The following is a 17,870-nucleotide window of genomic DNA, read 5'->3' as shown; positions in this document are numbered from 1 at the left end:
GAGGGAAGAGATGGTGATTTTTCGGCGCGATCAGGGGTGGATATAGTAGCAGGACAGCTAGAGCTATAGCTCTACTTCTATTGCCCAAATATCCATAGAAATCATACTTTAAAATTTAAAAAATAGAAGACAAAAGATAAATTTATTTAGATTATACTAGTTCAGCCCTAGCGTATTCTGGCTCCTCCACTGGCTGGGACGGTGGTGAAGAAATGTCTTGACTAATTTTATATGCCGTGTTTAGTTCACCCCCAACTACCCTAAACTTATAACTTTCCATCACATCACATCACATCCAAAACTTTCCTATACGCATAAACTTTCAACTTTTTTTTCCAAACTTTCAACTTTTTCCAAACTTCCAACTTTTTTCAGGAACTAAACACACCCACCCAAATATTCTCAATAAACATAGTTGTTAATATTACAACGTGTCCTGCGAACGAATAGAACTTTACGTCGTCTAAATCCAAATCAAAGCATGTATACGTCGGGTTGGCTATCAGCAATGCACTAGAAACTGGCTTCACACATAAAATGTGCCTCGATTCGACACGCTCGCCATTCTTACATTGGAGAGATGGCGATGGTGATGATGATGTATACAAAGCTTTTGTGCCCGGGCACATGAGATGAGAGTCGCGGAGCTGGCAAGTAACAACGTTTCTTCTCGTTTTGATAGCCAAATTGGCCAGTTTGTCTCGACAAAATTTCTTCCAGAACTGACACTGTCCATGTGACGTGGTCCACGTAGTCAGTGGCGCGTAACCCTACCAATCTTCGGTGTGGAATGAAGCAGATTTCCTATATACGATCCATGATCCATCGGTGGCATTTTTTTTTGAACGACTCGCACGAGATGGTGCGAAGTTGTATTGATAGAGCAGGAAAAAATTACAAGATTACAACTCTGGAGAGTCGTAACCAGGAAAAAGAAAAAATATACCACCACCCACACGCCGACATCGCCAACACACACGCCTAGGAGAAGGCTAGCACCGGATCGGCCGCCGCTAAGCGTGACCGACCGCCACTAGGCCAACAAAGGGGCACAGACGAGATCGAAACCACGGTTGACGCACCGATTGCTCCACCACCACACAAGCTTTGCCGACATGTGGGACCCCTGCACCGGCGTCCCCTGCCGGCTAGCCTTCGTGCGTCGAAGACCGCGCCACACCCACCGACAGCTCCTCCTCTCACCTAGGTCACCTCCTCCACCGCCGGCCGCGCCTCTCTGCGCCAAGCCGGCCTCCTCCACCGGACGCACCTCTCGCGCCAATCCGGCCTCCCTCCATCGGCCGCGACTCTCGCGCCAAGCCGGCCTCCATCTCTGCCGCTCGCGCCTCTTGCGCCGAGCCGGCCTCCGCTGCCATCGGCTGTGCTTCTCTGCGCCAAGCCGGTCTCCGACCCCTCCACCGAACGATGCCGTGCCGACCAGATGCAGCCGTCTCCCACGCCCTCGGCTAGTCAACCGAGGCCGCCATGACTCCGGTGACCGCAAACACGGTCACCACCACCGCAGCCGCTGCTGCCGAACACCCAGCCACCTCTCACCTGACTCCTTCCCCGCCACCGTCGTCGCCACCGCCTCCAGAGTCGCAGCCGTCGTCGCCGCTGTCACCGACGCCAACCACCGCCTCCGCAAACTGCCACTGCGCCGTCGTCCTCCAACACCGAGCAACTAGCTGCCCGACGCCATGTCTTCCGCCGCCGCCGCCGCCAGTTGACACGGCAGCCACCACATCCACGACCGCCGCCACCGTCGCCAACTGCCGCCGCCGCCGCCGTCACCACACCGCGGCTGTCGTCGCCAACTGCTGCCTGCGTCCAGATCCGGCTGAGACCGCCATCGCCACTTGCCGCTGGCCAACTGCCGCCACCACCGTCGCCACACCGCCGCCGCCGTCGCCAACTGCCGCCACCCTCCAGACCCGGCCGAGAGGCACGGATCTGGGGGGCACCACCGCCGCAGCCGCCAGGCACCGCGCCGTCGTAGCCATGGGACCGCCGCCGCCGCCTCCGCGCCCTCGGCCAGCTCCGTCCCCGCTGCCATCGCCATCCCCGCCGCCTTCAGCCACCGCCGCCCAGCACCGCGCGCCCCCGCCGCCTCGCTGCCTGGGGTCAGAGCTCGGCCTCCCGCGCCGGACCCGGATAGGAGGGGGCCGGATCCGGCCATCCCGCCGCCTCCACCCGCATCACCGCCGCCAGAAGCTCAGGATCCATCCCCCCGCACCAGATCCGCGCAGGAGAGCGTAGGAGCCAGCACCGCCTTCTCCTCGTCGTCGGTCCGGTCGCCCATCTCTTCAACCGTTGTCGGCACCGCCACCTTGCCGAAGCCATGCGCCACCGTCGAGCTCGACGTCGCAGCCGCCGAAGTCACCGCCCCGGACCTAGGTCGGGGTCGTGGGATCCGAACGCCGCGACCTCGGGGGGAGGAAGCCCCACCACCGCCGTCCTTACGGCCGCGCGGTTTCCGGCGGCCCGCTCGGGTGGCGGCGAGGTGGAAGGAGGGCGGTGGGGGTGGTGCGGCGGCGGTGGCGGCTGGGTCGCCTCCCGTGTCGCCCCTGCCCTGGGAGCGACGCGGGGGCAAGAAACGGCAATCCAAGAGCCATCGGTGGCACGTATGTATATGTATGTATGCCTCTCGTAACTGTTAGCATTGAAATGTATTATGAGCAGTCGCATTCGAATTCGAATTCGAGTTCAAATTCAAATTCGCATGCAATGCGATCTCAAGTGCATTACTGAAACGAAGGTTGCACACTTGCACACGTGACTACATGAGCGGTCAGGTTTATTTTCAAGAAGAAACAGAGTGCCCATATCCTACTGCGACGTTCATCGGTCCTGCTTTAAGTGCTGTCGATTAGTTTAAACAGTGATTAAATAGAGGGTCACTGCTGGCCATTAGTTTAAGCAGATTCATTCAAACTTGGGACCGTCCAAGACACGACAGAGCAGCAATGGGGGCTTTGTTATGCCGGTGTGAATATGCATCAGAGATTCAGAGGCCAAGAAGAAGACAAACTCCCTCTCCTAACCCCTGGAATCCAAAGCTCAAAAGCATCAGCAAGTTCAAATCATCTTTCAACTAACAGTGACACTGGACCAGCAGTTTTGAGCAAAACACCCTTATGAATTCATTAACTTAGTGTTGTGGAGTAACCAACCTGGCTTGTTGTTACTCTTGTTTGCAAATCATAATGGGAAGATGCATCACAATATTTTAGTACTACTCCCCAACAAAACCTTTCTTTGGTTAATCTTATAAGTAACTAAAGCTGCTTAAGACTGCTTCCTGTCGTGCCTAATGACATTTCTAAACGTGTGGTTGGCGCTCGTTTTTCAAACGGGTTGGTTGTACTCATGTGACCTCGCTTTTGCTTTGCTGCCCAATTGCTATAGTAGCATATACTACTAAGTATTATATTAAAAATCGTCAGTAAACTGGAAGCAGATGTGTCTTTTACATAGAGTTAAACATCAAACAGAGGAAAAGGGTTAGTATAGATTTATGGCATCAGTTCAACAGAGATGATTGTACATCACCCCCCAAGTCCATAACAGAACCCCCTATTCAGGTTTGTAGCACAGTTTTCAACAAGTAACTTTGACTTATTACTCCCTATTAATTAGCTAAGGGGGTGTTTAGATTCAGGGGTGTAAAGTTTTGGCGTGTCACATCGGATATTATATAAGGTGTCGCATATGGGGGGACTTCAAACACTAATAAAAAAAACTAATTACAGAATCCGTCGGTAAACGCGAGACGAATTTATTAAGCCTAATTAATCCGTTATTAGTACATGTTTGCTGAAGCACCACATTGTCAAATTATGGAGTAATTAGGCTTAAAATATTCGTCTCGCAAATTAGTCGCAATCTGTGCAATTAGTTATTTGTTTAGACTATATTTAATACTTAATATAGGTGTTCAAATGTTTGATGTGACAGGGTGTAAAATTTTGGGGTGGGATCTAAACGAGGTCTAACATTTTGTTTTGGACATATTTCAAGGCAAGATTTAAAAAAGTTTGAGCCTCAAATCTAGCTCTAGATATTTAGATTGGATACCTGTATATAATGGGATTAATTTGTCTCGAAAGATACTTTTATAATGTTATATACTACCTTAGTTCTAAAAAGAAGTTTATCTCGCATATACCAACAGTGGCGATTCCTATCCGGGGTCACAGAACCACGGATAGATGAATTAATCCTAGCTTAATTTATGACATGCCAATTAATATATCACTTGATAATTAGATAACAAGTACGTATTGGACCCCCAGTAGCGAACCGATACAACCCCCATCTACAACAGACACTTTCTAAAACTCCAATGTAATTATTGTTTTAAAAATAAAGTCTTTCTAGGACAAAATAAATGGAAAAGATAAATTCTTTATGGGACGGAGGAAGTACTTATCAAGTTTTTAAAATATTTGGCTATATTAATTATAGTCAAGTTATGTTTGAAAGAACACATCTATGTCAAAATGGTATGTTTTGGTCACTCCCTGGCCATCGCGATGAGATCCTAGGCGGTGGATTCGGCCTCGTTCTTGCTGGATCCATGCGGGAAGACAAGGGTGGGGAGCAAACAACGATATCAACGGTAGCGACAGGGTGCAGTGGCCGTGGCGGAGTGCAACAATGACATCGGCGGCGGCAGCGAGGTGCAGTGGCCACGACGGAGTGTGGCAGTGACCTCAGCGTGAGCACGTCTTGCTTCTTGCCTGGACCACACAAACCCCTCTTCTCTTTCCTAGAGCCACCATAGACCACAGTTACCTCTGCAGGCTCCACTGCCACCCTGCGAAACCACCCTAAACCTTCAGCGTGGCATCCAAACCTAGCTAGAACTTGAGACGATAGGTCTGAGACACTGCTTTATACATGGCCTTAGCTTAGGGATGGCAATGGGTCGGGTCGGTCACAGGTAAAGCAAAACCATGCCCTACCCGATGCCCAATGTCGCCAGCTCAAACCCTACCCACTAGGGTTAGCGAGCAAAACTCCGTGCCCGTACCCATACCCGACGGGCACGGGCATACCCGGCAGGTACCCAATGAATCTCACATGAATAATAACTCGAAAGATAAGTAATTTAACAAAGAGAAATAAAATCAATATTTTACAAAATTATCAGTTATCAATGATAATTTGAATTACATCACAACTTCTTATCAGTTAGCATAACAAATGATCCAAGAGAAAGGGGTATAAGAATTAAGAGATGAGTCGAAATTAGCTAATACAAACGTATCAGGTCGGGTATGGGTTATCCACGGGTAAAAAAGAAACCCGGCTGTTGCCTATGACGTCTTGGGTCTTGGGCGGACGTGCCCACGGGTACAAAATTACACCCACACCGGTGCTCATCGGGTATTCGGGCCAGGTATCCGCTGATATCCGAACCATGGCCAAAATTGTCATCCCTACCTTAGGTTCACTAGCTTGCTGAACACACGCTAAAATGTCAACCACATGGTAGATTGTTCTTTGGCCATGGTCCACTAGATACCTTTTTACCTTGTGCATGCTTGCCTGCCTGCTTCCATCGCAGAAAGCCACAAAGTTACTGTTTGTCACTGCAGACAGCCCACGGAAGGTATGGCCAGTGGGCAGTGGCCACTGCAGCCGGGCAATTGCCTAGCAGCAAATGGATTCAAGAGTCAGTCATGTGCCAAAAGGCAGTGCAGCTTGCTGCTTTTGCCTCTGCCTGCCTGACATCCTGGAGTGACTGGTGAAAAATTGTACCGTACTCTCTCCGTCAAAAAAAAAAAAAAAAAAAAAAAAAAAAAAAGACAAACCCTAGGTTTACGTGTCCAACTTTAACTGTTCATCTTATATGAAATTTTTTTATAATTCGTATTTTCATTGTTGTTAGATGATAAAACATGATTAATATTTTATGCGTGAATTTTTTTTTAATTTTTTTCATAATTTTTTCAAATAAAAAGGACTGTTAAACGTTTGACACGAAAACCAGGTTTTGTCTTTTTTTTTAAGACGGAGGGAGTAAAGCTTACACTGTCTCTCTCCAATTCCGATTCTTTGTTGCTCGAACTGATCCTCACTGTGACTGCTCCGGCTTGGTTGGCACTTGGCAGTTTAGCATGGAGAGAGAGATCATCATCAGATATTCGGAATCCGGGACAATGATATCAGAATCCAAAGTTGGCTTGCTCTGGATTCATTCATTTGTCGTGGTTTAGGTGCCGTTTAGTTCCCAAATTTTTTTTTCAAAACATCACATCATCTTTGGATATATGTATGAAGCATTAAATATAGATTGTCCCAAAAACTAATTGCACAATAAGGGGGGAAATCGCGAGACGAATTTTTAAGCCTAATTAGTCCATGATTAACCATAAGTGCTACAATAACTCACATGTAATAATGACAGATTAATTAGGCTCAAAAGATTCGTCTCGCGGTTTCCATGCGAGTTATAAAATTATTTTTTTCATTCGTGTCCGAAAACCCTTCCTGCATCCGGTCAAACATCCGATGTGACACCCAAAAAATTTTTTCGCGAACTAAACATGCCTATTTTGTTGTTGACTTTTAAGCTTAGATGGGACAATAGTACTTCTTGCTCAAGAGATCACTATTATGCATTTCATGCATGGTGTCCGTGTCACCACATGGTACAGATTGTAGGCTCGATTGGCCGCGTATTTGCTAGTAATTTGATCAATGTGCTACAGTACCATCATGTAAGCTGCACACAATGTTTGGCTGAAGGGTTTTCAAAGGACTTGCACAGGTTTTTAAGTCCTATAGAAAAAATGATTACGAGTAAATTTTACAGAACTACATGTACTTTGATCAAGTTATCTTAAAACTATAAATTTTAGCACCAAATTTATCATAGAACTATAAATCTAATACAAGTACAATAAAACCATAGATTTAGTATTAATGTTATAAAAAATACATATTTTAGAGTTTACATCATTAGCACTAATGTTATCTTCGAGCTATAAATGTTATAGTATTATGATTAGATTTTCTAAACTTGTTTTTTATATAATTTTGTTACTAAATAAATAGTTGTGTGATATTTTATCTTAAATTTATAGTTCCATTTCTGTAAAAAAACGAAAATATATATTTTTGTGATAAATTTATTGTTAAATCTATAGTGTTGTGATACAACGGTTTAAATATATAGTTTTACGATAGTTTGGTTGAAGTATTTATAGTTTTATAAAATTCACTCAAAATTCATAAACTATAGCCATTTGGATTGAAGGAAAACAAAGGGAAATTTACATGTCCTCCATTCTTAGGCCTTGTTTAGTTCCCAAAATTTTCTTCCCAAAAACGTCATATCGAATCTTTGGACACATGCATGGAGCATTAAATATAGATAAAATGAAAAACTAATTACACAGTTTGTATGGAAATCACGAGACGAATCTTTTGAGCCTAATTAGTCCATGATTAGTTATAAATGCTACAGTAACCCACATGTGCTAATGACGGATTAATTAGGCTTAATAATTTCGTCTCGCAGTTTCCAGGAGAGTTATGAAATTAGTTTTTCATTCGTGTCCGAAAACCCCTTCCGACATCCGGTCAAACGTCTGATGTGACATCCAAAAATTTTTTTTTCGCGAACTAAACAAGGCCTTAGTTAAAACACCAGAAAACAAACATTCATTTATGTTTTCTTTTCCAATGTACTAAAGCAGGCAATTTTTTTTTCCAAACACTTATACAAATATATGTTTCCTCTATTTTTATATCCTCTGTTTTATGCTTGCTTTCATATGTTTCATTTTTCTGCATTTCAAACACAGGCCAAACTCATTGCACTTTCATGTTAATAGGCACATATAAAGGGCCTCGTGTCATTGTCGGCCCAACACATTCCATGATCTCCGGCCTATATACTACCCCGTTTGGAATTTTCAAGCTGCTGCGTGCATAACTGGGCTAATTCTCAGGGGTAAAGAAGGACACAACTTGGGCATAACTGGGCTAATTCTCAGCTGGCTTGTACTACAAGCCCAGGTAAACAAGCAAGGGCATCATCTGGCATCTGCTTTGTCGCAATGGCTATATATCAACAGAACAAAACATTTTTCATATTTGCTGGTCGGCTCCTAAAGTCGAGGAGCTTTTTCACTATGGTTTTCTCATTTCTTGGCCTACGTACGTTTGCGTTCCTCCGTTCAGCAAATTGAGAAGAACTTTTGCTCCCCTTTTGACACGAAAGAATGCTGATTCCTGCAAAAGAACGCCGATGACTAATATGTATAAGAAGTATATTATGGAGTACTCCAGTATATAGTACTAGAATACTGGAGAGAGATTTGGAAAAGAAGAAGTCTTCCGACAGCATGCTTTGGAATTTTATGCCATTTCGGGCAGACTTTGCACGGCGGCGCCTACGTTTACGCTACCTTAGTTTATAATCTAACTAGTCACCTTTCAAAAACAATAATAGTTTAGCTAGCCAAGGGAATAATGATTGTTGAAATGTTGACTTATGGACTTTTTTTTACCATACGTATTACTTTCTTTTGCTTTAAATATTTATCAAATGATACTCTATTCGGTTTTTAATGTTTAATGTCATTAAGTTTTGAACATGACCAATCGTCTTATAAAAATTGTGTAGGAGTACAAATAAACAAAGGTATAAGCCATTTGGATTAAATGAATTGAAAACGAGAGTAAATGGAATTACTTCCCCCATGTTCTTAGAAATATGTTTTCTAGAAAAAAAATCATTCTTCTTCTGTATTACCTAGAACATTTGTTCTAAGCTATTGTGATGTTTATTTCTAAAAATAATTAATTTATCTCTATAATAAAGTAGATAATATATAGTAATAATCTAGCCGATAATCTACTCCCTCTGTTTCAGGTTACAAGACGTTTAAGTTAATTTGACTAAGTTTGAAGAAGAAAATAATAACATTTTCAACCCAGGACAATTTTTCATGAAAATATATTCAATTATTGATTTAATGAAACTAATTTGTATTATTAATATTACTATATTTGTCTATAAACTTAGTCAAAATTGAAGTAGTTTGACTTTGACCAAAGTCAAAACGTCTTGTAACATGAAACGGAGAGGATAGATAATAGAGTTTCATACAACTTGTGGAGTGTGGGAATATATGACCCAATGGTGGTCCGTCAACCATGGATGGTTGCTCGAGCTCATCGGTAAATAATTAATCAATAGAATTCTAATGCTATTGTACGGATTTAAAATATATATTCAGTTGCAAATAATCAAAATAGTTTTGCTTTAAAGGGCGGTTCAGATTGATGCCATTTTAAATCATATCATTTTTTTATAAAGTTGACAAAATATATATACATTTAGTTTTTTTTGTCAAACTTTATTAAATACATAAGAAATCCTGCTAAAATTTGGTAAGGTTTATTTTAGCTACAATCTAAACAGCCTCTAAGCTGATATACGGGTCATAAAAATTCCAGAAAAAGAAAAGATTTTTGACGTTTTGGACCCTACAGGTTTTGACCGCGTTGGAAACTTGGCTCCTCCAATCACTCAGAACCCAACAAGCCAGAGCAGACACACAGCTCCTGCAGGTCGGATAAGGCGGCCCAGTACATCCACGATCGATGCATCCGTCCGTCGTTCAGTTGCCCCTCGTGAGCTAGTGACCTCGTGTTTGTACCACTACCTGCGTGCGTTCTATCATGCAGCTACCGCCTGGCTGATCACTCAGTCACTTGACACTTGTGCGCCCAATTATGCCTCTCTTCTCCCATCGCTCCCGGCCAGAAGTTTTTCGAAAATATTTATAGAAAAATCAGAAAATCTATAAAACGGAATACCGTCCTAATGGGATAGACTAAAGATCAACGCAACGTCATCCACCACCTATTACGCGCACGCTGATTCCTCCGTGTCCCCCTCTGTGCACCCACGAGCCACTAGCCATCCGGAGCTGTTCGCTTGCCACGTCGATCGTAACACCCTATTTGAGCTGGCCATCAACACCGTCCTCGAGAAGCCGACAGGAGTGCAGCAGCAGCAGAGGCTGCATGGGGCTAGATGTCCACAAGGAGGAGGAAGATGAGTGTATGGATTTTCTACTAGTTTGTTGCCTGCACCTATTCACAATCTTTCTTTTTTGATTGTTGCTTTTATTTCATGCCTAGGGATCAACGGCTAATTGGGATACAACGTATTAGGGAGAGGAAGAAGAAGATGACTTGTTTGGTACCAGATGATACCGCTAGGTACCATGGTTTGATACTTTTTTTAGTACCAGGCCTAATATATAACTACTGGTCTTGATACGTCATGGGTATCAGACCCAGGTACCACTAACCTTAGTACCATGGGTACCAGATTTGGTACCCCAAGCGTCTGATCTGATACCTATGGTACTAGATCTGGTACCTTAGGTATCAACCAGATATGATACCTCAGGTATCAAGTATCGGATCAAACGGTACCCCAAGCATCTGATCTGATACATATGGTACTAGATCTGGTACCTTAAATATCAACCAGATATGATACCTCATGTATCAAGTATCGGATCAAACGGTACCCCAAGCATTTGATCTGATACCTATGGTACTAGATCTGGTACCTCACGTATCAACCAGATCTGATACCTCACGTATCAAGTATCGGATCAAACACTGGTACCAGATTTGGTACATGACAGTGCGTACCAGGTTTGGTACCCACCTCAGGTATCAAGTATCGGATCAAACACTGGTACCAGATTTGGTACCTGACAGTGCATACCAGGTTTGGTACCCCAAATATCAAGTCTGATATCATAGTACTAGATCTGGTACATCAGGTATCAAGTATCCTATCAGATATTGGTACCAGATTGGTACTAGACAGGGACCTGATGCCAGTGCATGGACACGTGGGGGAGTAGCAGACACGTGAGGGGTATTAGTGAACGATGCAGACGCGTGGGGACACATGGACGCGGTTGGTGGGGGCAATGACTCGTTATTAACCCATCATAATCTATCCCGTTTTAACGGGATGCCGTGGTCTAGCAGTTCTCTAGAAAAATATACGTTTTTCATGTGTTGGAACCGTGATAGCGCGTCAGTCGGCGCAGCTCCAAGACGCGGGACCGACGGGAGGTGGCGGTGGCGGCATGCACGCTTGCACGCCCAAACGCCCAATCAATCGATGGCCGAGGGAGGACAACCCAGTGGGCGGCGCCGGCGCCGCCCACGACGCCGAAACGGTGGCCACCACCGAATGTGTGCTGGATCGCGAGGACGTACGCCGATGGAGAGGAGGACGGCCAGGACCCCGGCGCAACAGAGAATATCCTGAGGAATTATACAGCGGAAGTTGGCAGGAATCTTCAGTGTAGTTCAGTGGAATGGTGGCGCATGGGGAAAAAGGTGATCAAGCCGGGGGGGAGATAGCGGTGGAGCAGAGAGCTAGCGGCTAGCCAAGTTCGCAGTTGGGGAACTCGGGATCGGGGATCTCACGTACACGGATCGGTTCTGGATGCGGAAGTGCACCGAATCTTATCGGGAATCAGGATCATCGGTAGATCGATCGATCGAGCGTGTCAGAGGGACGTGCACGCATTATTCTGTACATGTGCCTGCTTGCAGAGTGTGTAAGATCGGCCATGTGCTGATGATCCGGCCATCGGCACGTCGTACCTAGGTTTCACTCTTTCAAGTCTTACCCTGATTAACATGAATCTCTTGGTTTCAGGGGAAAAAACAACAACGTGACAGAGCCCCAGAAAAATTGTTAATTAGTCTATGTATGTATGTATTTTCAGTGACAGAGCCCCAAAAAAATTGTTAAGCCTACAACCGAATTTGATAATTTTAGTTAAAAATTTCTATACGATTTCTAAAAGATTTATATGGAGTTTTGGAGCAAGTCTAAGGCTCAAGCCTAAGTTCTCCCGCTCTGCCCCTGTATACCATCCCATGCCTCTATCTATGATTCTATGTATGTATACATTGTTAACCGAGATCGAGAAGGAACTTTCACGTTCATTCTACGACCTATAAATCAGCACTCAAAAAGATTTGCATCATGAAATATTGAGGTTATAACGATATAAATGGATAAAAATCTGTTGTTTCTATACTACTAATAAAAGACAGACAGTGATGATGGCAGTGGTGAGTCTGCCAACCACCACCACCACCACCACTGCTGACATGTGGATCATAATATTAATATGAGTTATGACTTACGAGTGTTTTATCAGCTTTTTCCTGTACTGGTGTGGAGTAGTTGTGTAGGAGTAGTTTTTTAAGTTACTCTTCTCTATAAGACAGTTCTTAATTTTCTATTGATTTGCTTCTTGCAATCTTGATTACAAAAACTTACAAACTTTTTAGGTTCTTATTGTAGTTTAAAATGAGACGGACAACACAATTTATTGATGATTTCATATTTTACAATTATATGTTAAATGCATTTTGATAACACAGATGGACTCATCAATCTGAACTAAAGACTAACTATAGCATTTTTTTTTCTTTTTGTCTTTTAAGACAAAGAATTTTGTTTCAACCAAGAATATTTTTTTGGCTATTTTGAATAATCTGTTGCAACGCACGGGTTTTTGCTAGTATATATACAAATTGATGGGCTGTATACAAATTATATTCTTTTGAAATCTGTTTTATATATACAAATTGCAATTGTATTTATGGAAATAGAACCTTATCAGGTTGTATATATAATTCAATTATATTTTTAAATTTATTCCCAGTCAAATTTATTCCTATCCTAAAATCAACCTCCCACTCCTAACTACATTTTATTTAATAAGACGTGTTGTAAAACTTTTTCTTGAACCTTAATCTTTGTGAAACAATCTTTGGACCTTATAACTTTGAGACAATGTGAACCAAATAATATTAATTTTCCCATGTTTCCACTGGCTTTTATATAAAACGTGAGGTATTAAGGAGGTAGGGGTGGGCATTCGGTCTGACCGAAAATTTCGGTCTCGGTCTTCGGTCTTTCGGTCATTTCGGTCTTTGAAAAGTGAAGACCGAATTTCAATGCAAAAATATCAGGACCGAAAAATTCGGTCTCGGTCTCGGTCCTGACCGAAATTCAACAGCATTTTCATATATGCAAAGAAATAACATGGAAAATTTTCAACACAAAAATCACAAAAAAAAATTCGTAAGCACGTATGAGTAAAGACACTTATTAGTTTCATGCCTAGAAGAAGTAGGGATGTGAAAATTAGAGTTTAATCCTATTGAACTTAATGGATTGTAGGTTGCATTTAGATATTTTTTTTGTTAATTCGGTCTTTTCAGTATATTCGGTTAACCGATAAGACTAACCGAATTGACCGAATAAAATTCGGTCTTTCACTACCTAGAACTAAATTGATGACCGAGTTCCTCGGTCTCTATCTTTTCGGTCTCGGTCTCTATCTTTTCGGTTCGGTCTTTAGGTTCAGTCTTTTTCTACCCACCCCTATAACGAGGGACTAGAGTGTGTTTGGATGGGGGAGGGGGTGGATAGGACATGGTGGCCTCTTTTTTTATGGGTGTTTGGTTGGTGGGCGGGGTGGCATAGGGCGGTCGGGAGGGGAATATTCTCCCTTAGATGTTGGATGGAGGAATCCGACCGTTTTGCCCAGACGCAGCTGCTCGAGCGCCTGGGCGAGCGACCGAGGTGGGTCACGTCACCCCTCACCACGCAAGTGAGTGAGGCGGTGGCCAGTTCGAACGACGAGCACGACGACGACGGCTGCACGGGATGCGAGCATGGCGACGAGCTCGGCAGGCGGCACTAGATGCGAGTGTGGCGGCGAGCCTGGAGGCCGAAGGTGATAGCGAGGGGGAAGAGGGGGCGACGGCAGTGGGAAGAGGACATGGCGGATCTGGACCAACGCCGCTTCCCGGGCTCCTCCTCGTCGGGATCTGGAGGTGGTAGATCCGGTGAGGCAGCACTGGGGGTTCTGCCGCCCGAACAAGGCCTCGAGAAGACGAGGTGGCGGCTGCCGAGCGTGATAGCGGCTGGCAAGCGAGGAGACGTGCCGGCCGAGTGAGGAGACGGGCCAGCGGCTGGCAAGAGAAGCAAGCCGACGGCCGACGAGAAGAGGGAGGATGACCTCTTTCTTTTCCTTTTTCTCATTTTTTCCCCTTTCCTCTTTTTATTTCTTTGTGATTTTTCATTTCTCTTTAGATTTTTTTTGTTTGTATTAGATTTATAATTTTGTGGTTTTGGTGAATTGAAGGAGTACTTGCCACCTCTAATAAAGGGGTAATTACAACCATTCATCCATCCTACCCCCTCTAATCAAACAAAAAAAATAGATCACCAAATCCACATTCCTCCCTATAACTAAACAAAAAACCGAATCACCATATCCACTCAACCAAATAAAAAAATGGATCGCCATATCCAGCAAAATATGGTTCGCCATATCCCATCCAATCTTGACCGTCAACCAAACGCACGCTTAACATCTATTATTAAGAGAGAAAAATTGGCAAGAAAACAAGTGTCCAACTGGAACCAAACGTGGGATGGCTAAGCTCCAGCAGATAGCTCCTTGACCCGATGTTGACGTGAAATCCGTCGCACACAAAGGCCTGAGAGATCTGCTTAGCTCTAGTGCAGGTTCTATCAATCAGGTTCTGGGCGTGTCAGTTAGTTTGATCCTGCAACTAACAAGATAGCTAGACAAATCGTATAAGATCAAGGAGTCGATCGGCCAATAGGCTGGTGTGATGTAGCGAGGCCAGCTAATGTTAATAGGGTTTTGATCAATCGGCTATAGGTTCAATGTAGATTCAAATAATAAGATAAATAGCTAGATTCATGCTATCATCGGTTAAAACCAACTTATGTTGTTTGCCAAGCAATTAAGGCCAATACTGTTGTTAAGTAACCACATTTATTTTCTATCCTTGTAATATAGATTTCAAACCTTCGATGGACTTCCCAACCAGCTGTGGATCAAGACCAGGACAGCCTAAACCATAGCCGAGGCTTGAGGCAAAAACTTAAAAAGGTTGGATATAATTTTATCATGCATGATCAATCCATTAGTTATTTTTAATATGTCATCGAGGTAGGAGAGGTGCTTCCCCACCTGAATTTTGCATTTCAAGTTACATTTGATACAAACCGGCCAAGAGAAAGAGAGAATTGCTTTCCATCTAATCTACTATTAGCGGCCACTCCTTTCCATCTTTCCAATCTCTCAGCTCAGAGAGCACTGCATCTTCAATGCATCGTCGAAGTAGTCATGATAGCGAAAGCGGTAGATTTCTAATGCCTCAGAAACAAATTTTTAGTGATTGAGAGGGAATTGCAGAGGTAGGCAGATGTCCGCGAGCTGTCAAATGTCAAATATGGGTCTTCGCCCGGACAGTGCAAGGCTGCAACTCTGCAAGCTAAGCGTAGCTTAACGTAGGTCAAAATTGCAATTGGTTAATTAGGTCCGATCCTTATCCTAGCCGAGTGAACCAAAACGTAAGCCCATCACTGATCACTTCCACTATCTGCAGGTGACGCAAAATAGGAGCATGACGCTATCAACCGTAGCACAAAACTATATCAACACCACATCATATCCCTTAATTAGCTTTCCTTTTTTTTTTCTGTGTAAAGCTGTAAAGCTATAGCTTTATAAAGTTTTTTTCCCTGCTATATTCAATGTATGGGCACATCTACGTGCCGAATCGTTAAAAAAAAAAAATCCAACGCAACGGTTAACGGAGTCAGTTCGTGGATAGGTGTCTCAGGTTTAGCCGAATCTTTGTTTAAACAGTTTTGAGAGAAGGGAAAATGAGAAGATTAAAAAGAGAGTAATTTTACAGTACTTGAGGAGGTACCATGAGGTACCACTTTTTCTACTGTAAATTTAGTACCTTATAGTACCTAGATACCAAGAGGTACCAAATTTTACACTAAATCTTTAGTACCTCACGATACTTCCTTAAGAACTGTAGAATTACTCTTAAAAAGATATACAAATCGAGATGAACTATTAAAACATAACGAATTAGGTATTAATTATTTTAAACCTGAAAATATATTAATATGCATGATTTTTAAAGCAACTATTCTATAGAATTTTTCACAAAAATGTACATTGTTTAACCATTCAAAAAAATGTGCGTGCAGAAAACGAATGACACTTTTCTTTCGTGTTTGTCTCAACTCTCAAGCATAGCCTTAATTTTAGACGACCATTGCATGCATGCAGAATAATTTAAGCAACGTGACATCTTTTGAGTGGGCACGTAGCCAACCGTTATATTCCCTCAAATTTTCAAGGGAAATGTACCGTCCTTGATTTTGTTATTTTTTTTGTCGAGGACCCACAGGAAACCTTAACTTTTGTTGTGTACAGATTCCTGAACTTTTTTCTTTGCTTGAACTGATCAAAATGGGGAAATACAAATAAGTTATCTCTAGGGATATCAGTGTACGTCTTGTTATATTCAGTATTGTTTTATTATTCAATGCAGTTTTATAAAGAGAACTGGAAAGCAGAGTGCTAGACGCGACGTCATTGGTTGGTCCTCCCATTTTCTCTCATCTCCAAAGCCCACTTTGCCAAGAACTCTCCACATAAACCATAGTACTATATATGAACATGTTTTACATACATATATATGTCGCAAGAAGCCAAGAATGACCCCAACTTTTGATCCTTACAATTAATTTGTATGCTTAAATTTTAACCATGTCTATCAGTAAGATTCCCCGCAGTAATCACTAGCTTAACCCTTATTCTTTATCAGTTTATAACTAACAAATCGTTAGAGAAATTGTCGTTTAATTTGAACCGTTATAGACTGCTCTTCCTGTGCAAGTATAGTATTTTCGATCCTTTACTCCTATCTGCTTGAGTGGTAAAAGCAAATGTCATCCAAGAATTAAAACTGTAGAGATATATAGATATATATACCGATATGCAGTGGCATAGAAGCTGCAACCGCTCACAACTTTATTGAATAATCAACATTGCTTAAGTGCTTAACAGTACAAACAGTCAACACAGTACACATACTGATCGACAGAAGTTCACACAACATCGAGCTTAGTTCGATGCTTGGAGCAAATCAAATCAAAATGACGCGAAAAACTAGAGGCAAATTCAGAAGTAGAAACTGAACACAGCATGCACCAAGTATACGTAGATGCTAAGGAGCTAGCTGATCGGCAACACACAATCGATCGATCACCAGCTATAGAGCTTAAATGCTTAATTAAAAGCCTTAATTAAACAGGAACGCATACGATCGAGAGCTGCTAGTTGTTGATCTTCCCCTTGTTGCCTATGCCGGGGCTGTTCCCGGGAGCAGTAGGGCGGGAGTCCGTCGTCGTCATTGGCATGCTTCCTTGTACGGCGGCGGCGGCGCCGCCGCCGCCTCGACCTGCAGCTGCATGATCAGTCGACGCAGAAGAAGCAGTTTCTTGCACTGCTCTGAAGCTCCCGTCACCTTCCACGGCGACGGCATCCTCATTGCCGTTGGCCACCGCCGCCAGCCGCCGGGCTTCGGCCTGGCCTGAGATGACGACGACGATGAAGATCAGAATGCAAGTGCAGAATACCACCTTGTGTCCAGCCATGTCAGAATGTTAATGGAGAGTGAGACGAAGAGAGAGCTTAGTATCTAGCTATCTTAGCTAAAGGGATCACTAGCTAGCTAGCTAGCTATGAAACTGAAGGCTCTACTCCTGGTGTTTTTCTGAAGTTTCCCGGGGTTTGCTGTGAAGTGCATCCTCAGTGCTCACCACTATTTATAGAGGGAGATCGAGAGAGGTGCTGTGGTTTATATGCCGCAGTGTACGACGAAGTGCCAATCAGAGCCCCAGTTTTTCACATGGGGTACTACCACTATGGGTATGTGGT

General features: G+C 43.4%; 1 protein-coding gene and 1 pseudogene across 1 annotated transcript; one reads left to right on the top strand and one right to left on the bottom strand.

Annotated features, from left to right (window-relative positions):
- The first annotated feature begins 2,100 nt into the window (after nt 1-2,100).
- LOC127783113 (uncharacterized) lies at nt 2,101-3,043 on the top strand (annotated as a pseudogene).
- Nucleotides 3,044-16,961: 13,918 nt separating this feature from the next.
- Nucleotides 16,962-17,713, bottom strand: LOC127782863 (uncharacterized). The gene has a single exon (XM_052310140.1). It carries the CDS (start codon nt 17,585-17,587, stop codon nt 17,267-17,269), a length of 321 nt encoding a protein of 106 aa, XP_052166100.1. The 5' UTR covers nt 17,588-17,713; the 3' UTR covers nt 16,962-17,266.
- Nucleotides 17,714-17,870: the final 157 nt, after the last annotated feature.

The sequence above is a fragment of the Oryza glaberrima genome, chromosome 8 (assembly GCF_000147395.1).
Source record: "Oryza glaberrima chromosome 8, OglaRS2, whole genome shotgun sequence".
NCBI lineage: Eukaryota > Viridiplantae > Streptophyta > Magnoliopsida > Poales > Poaceae > Oryza > Oryza glaberrima.
Note: the sequence above shows the minus strand (reverse complement) of the source record. Positions and strands in the feature narration are given on the sequence as shown.

Bases quoted from the DNA above. Each gene is read 5' to 3' on its own strand.
- LOC127782863 (XM_052310140.1), bottom strand. From the start codon at position 17,587: ATGGCTGGACACAAGGTGGTATTCTGCACTTGCATTCTGATCTTCATC.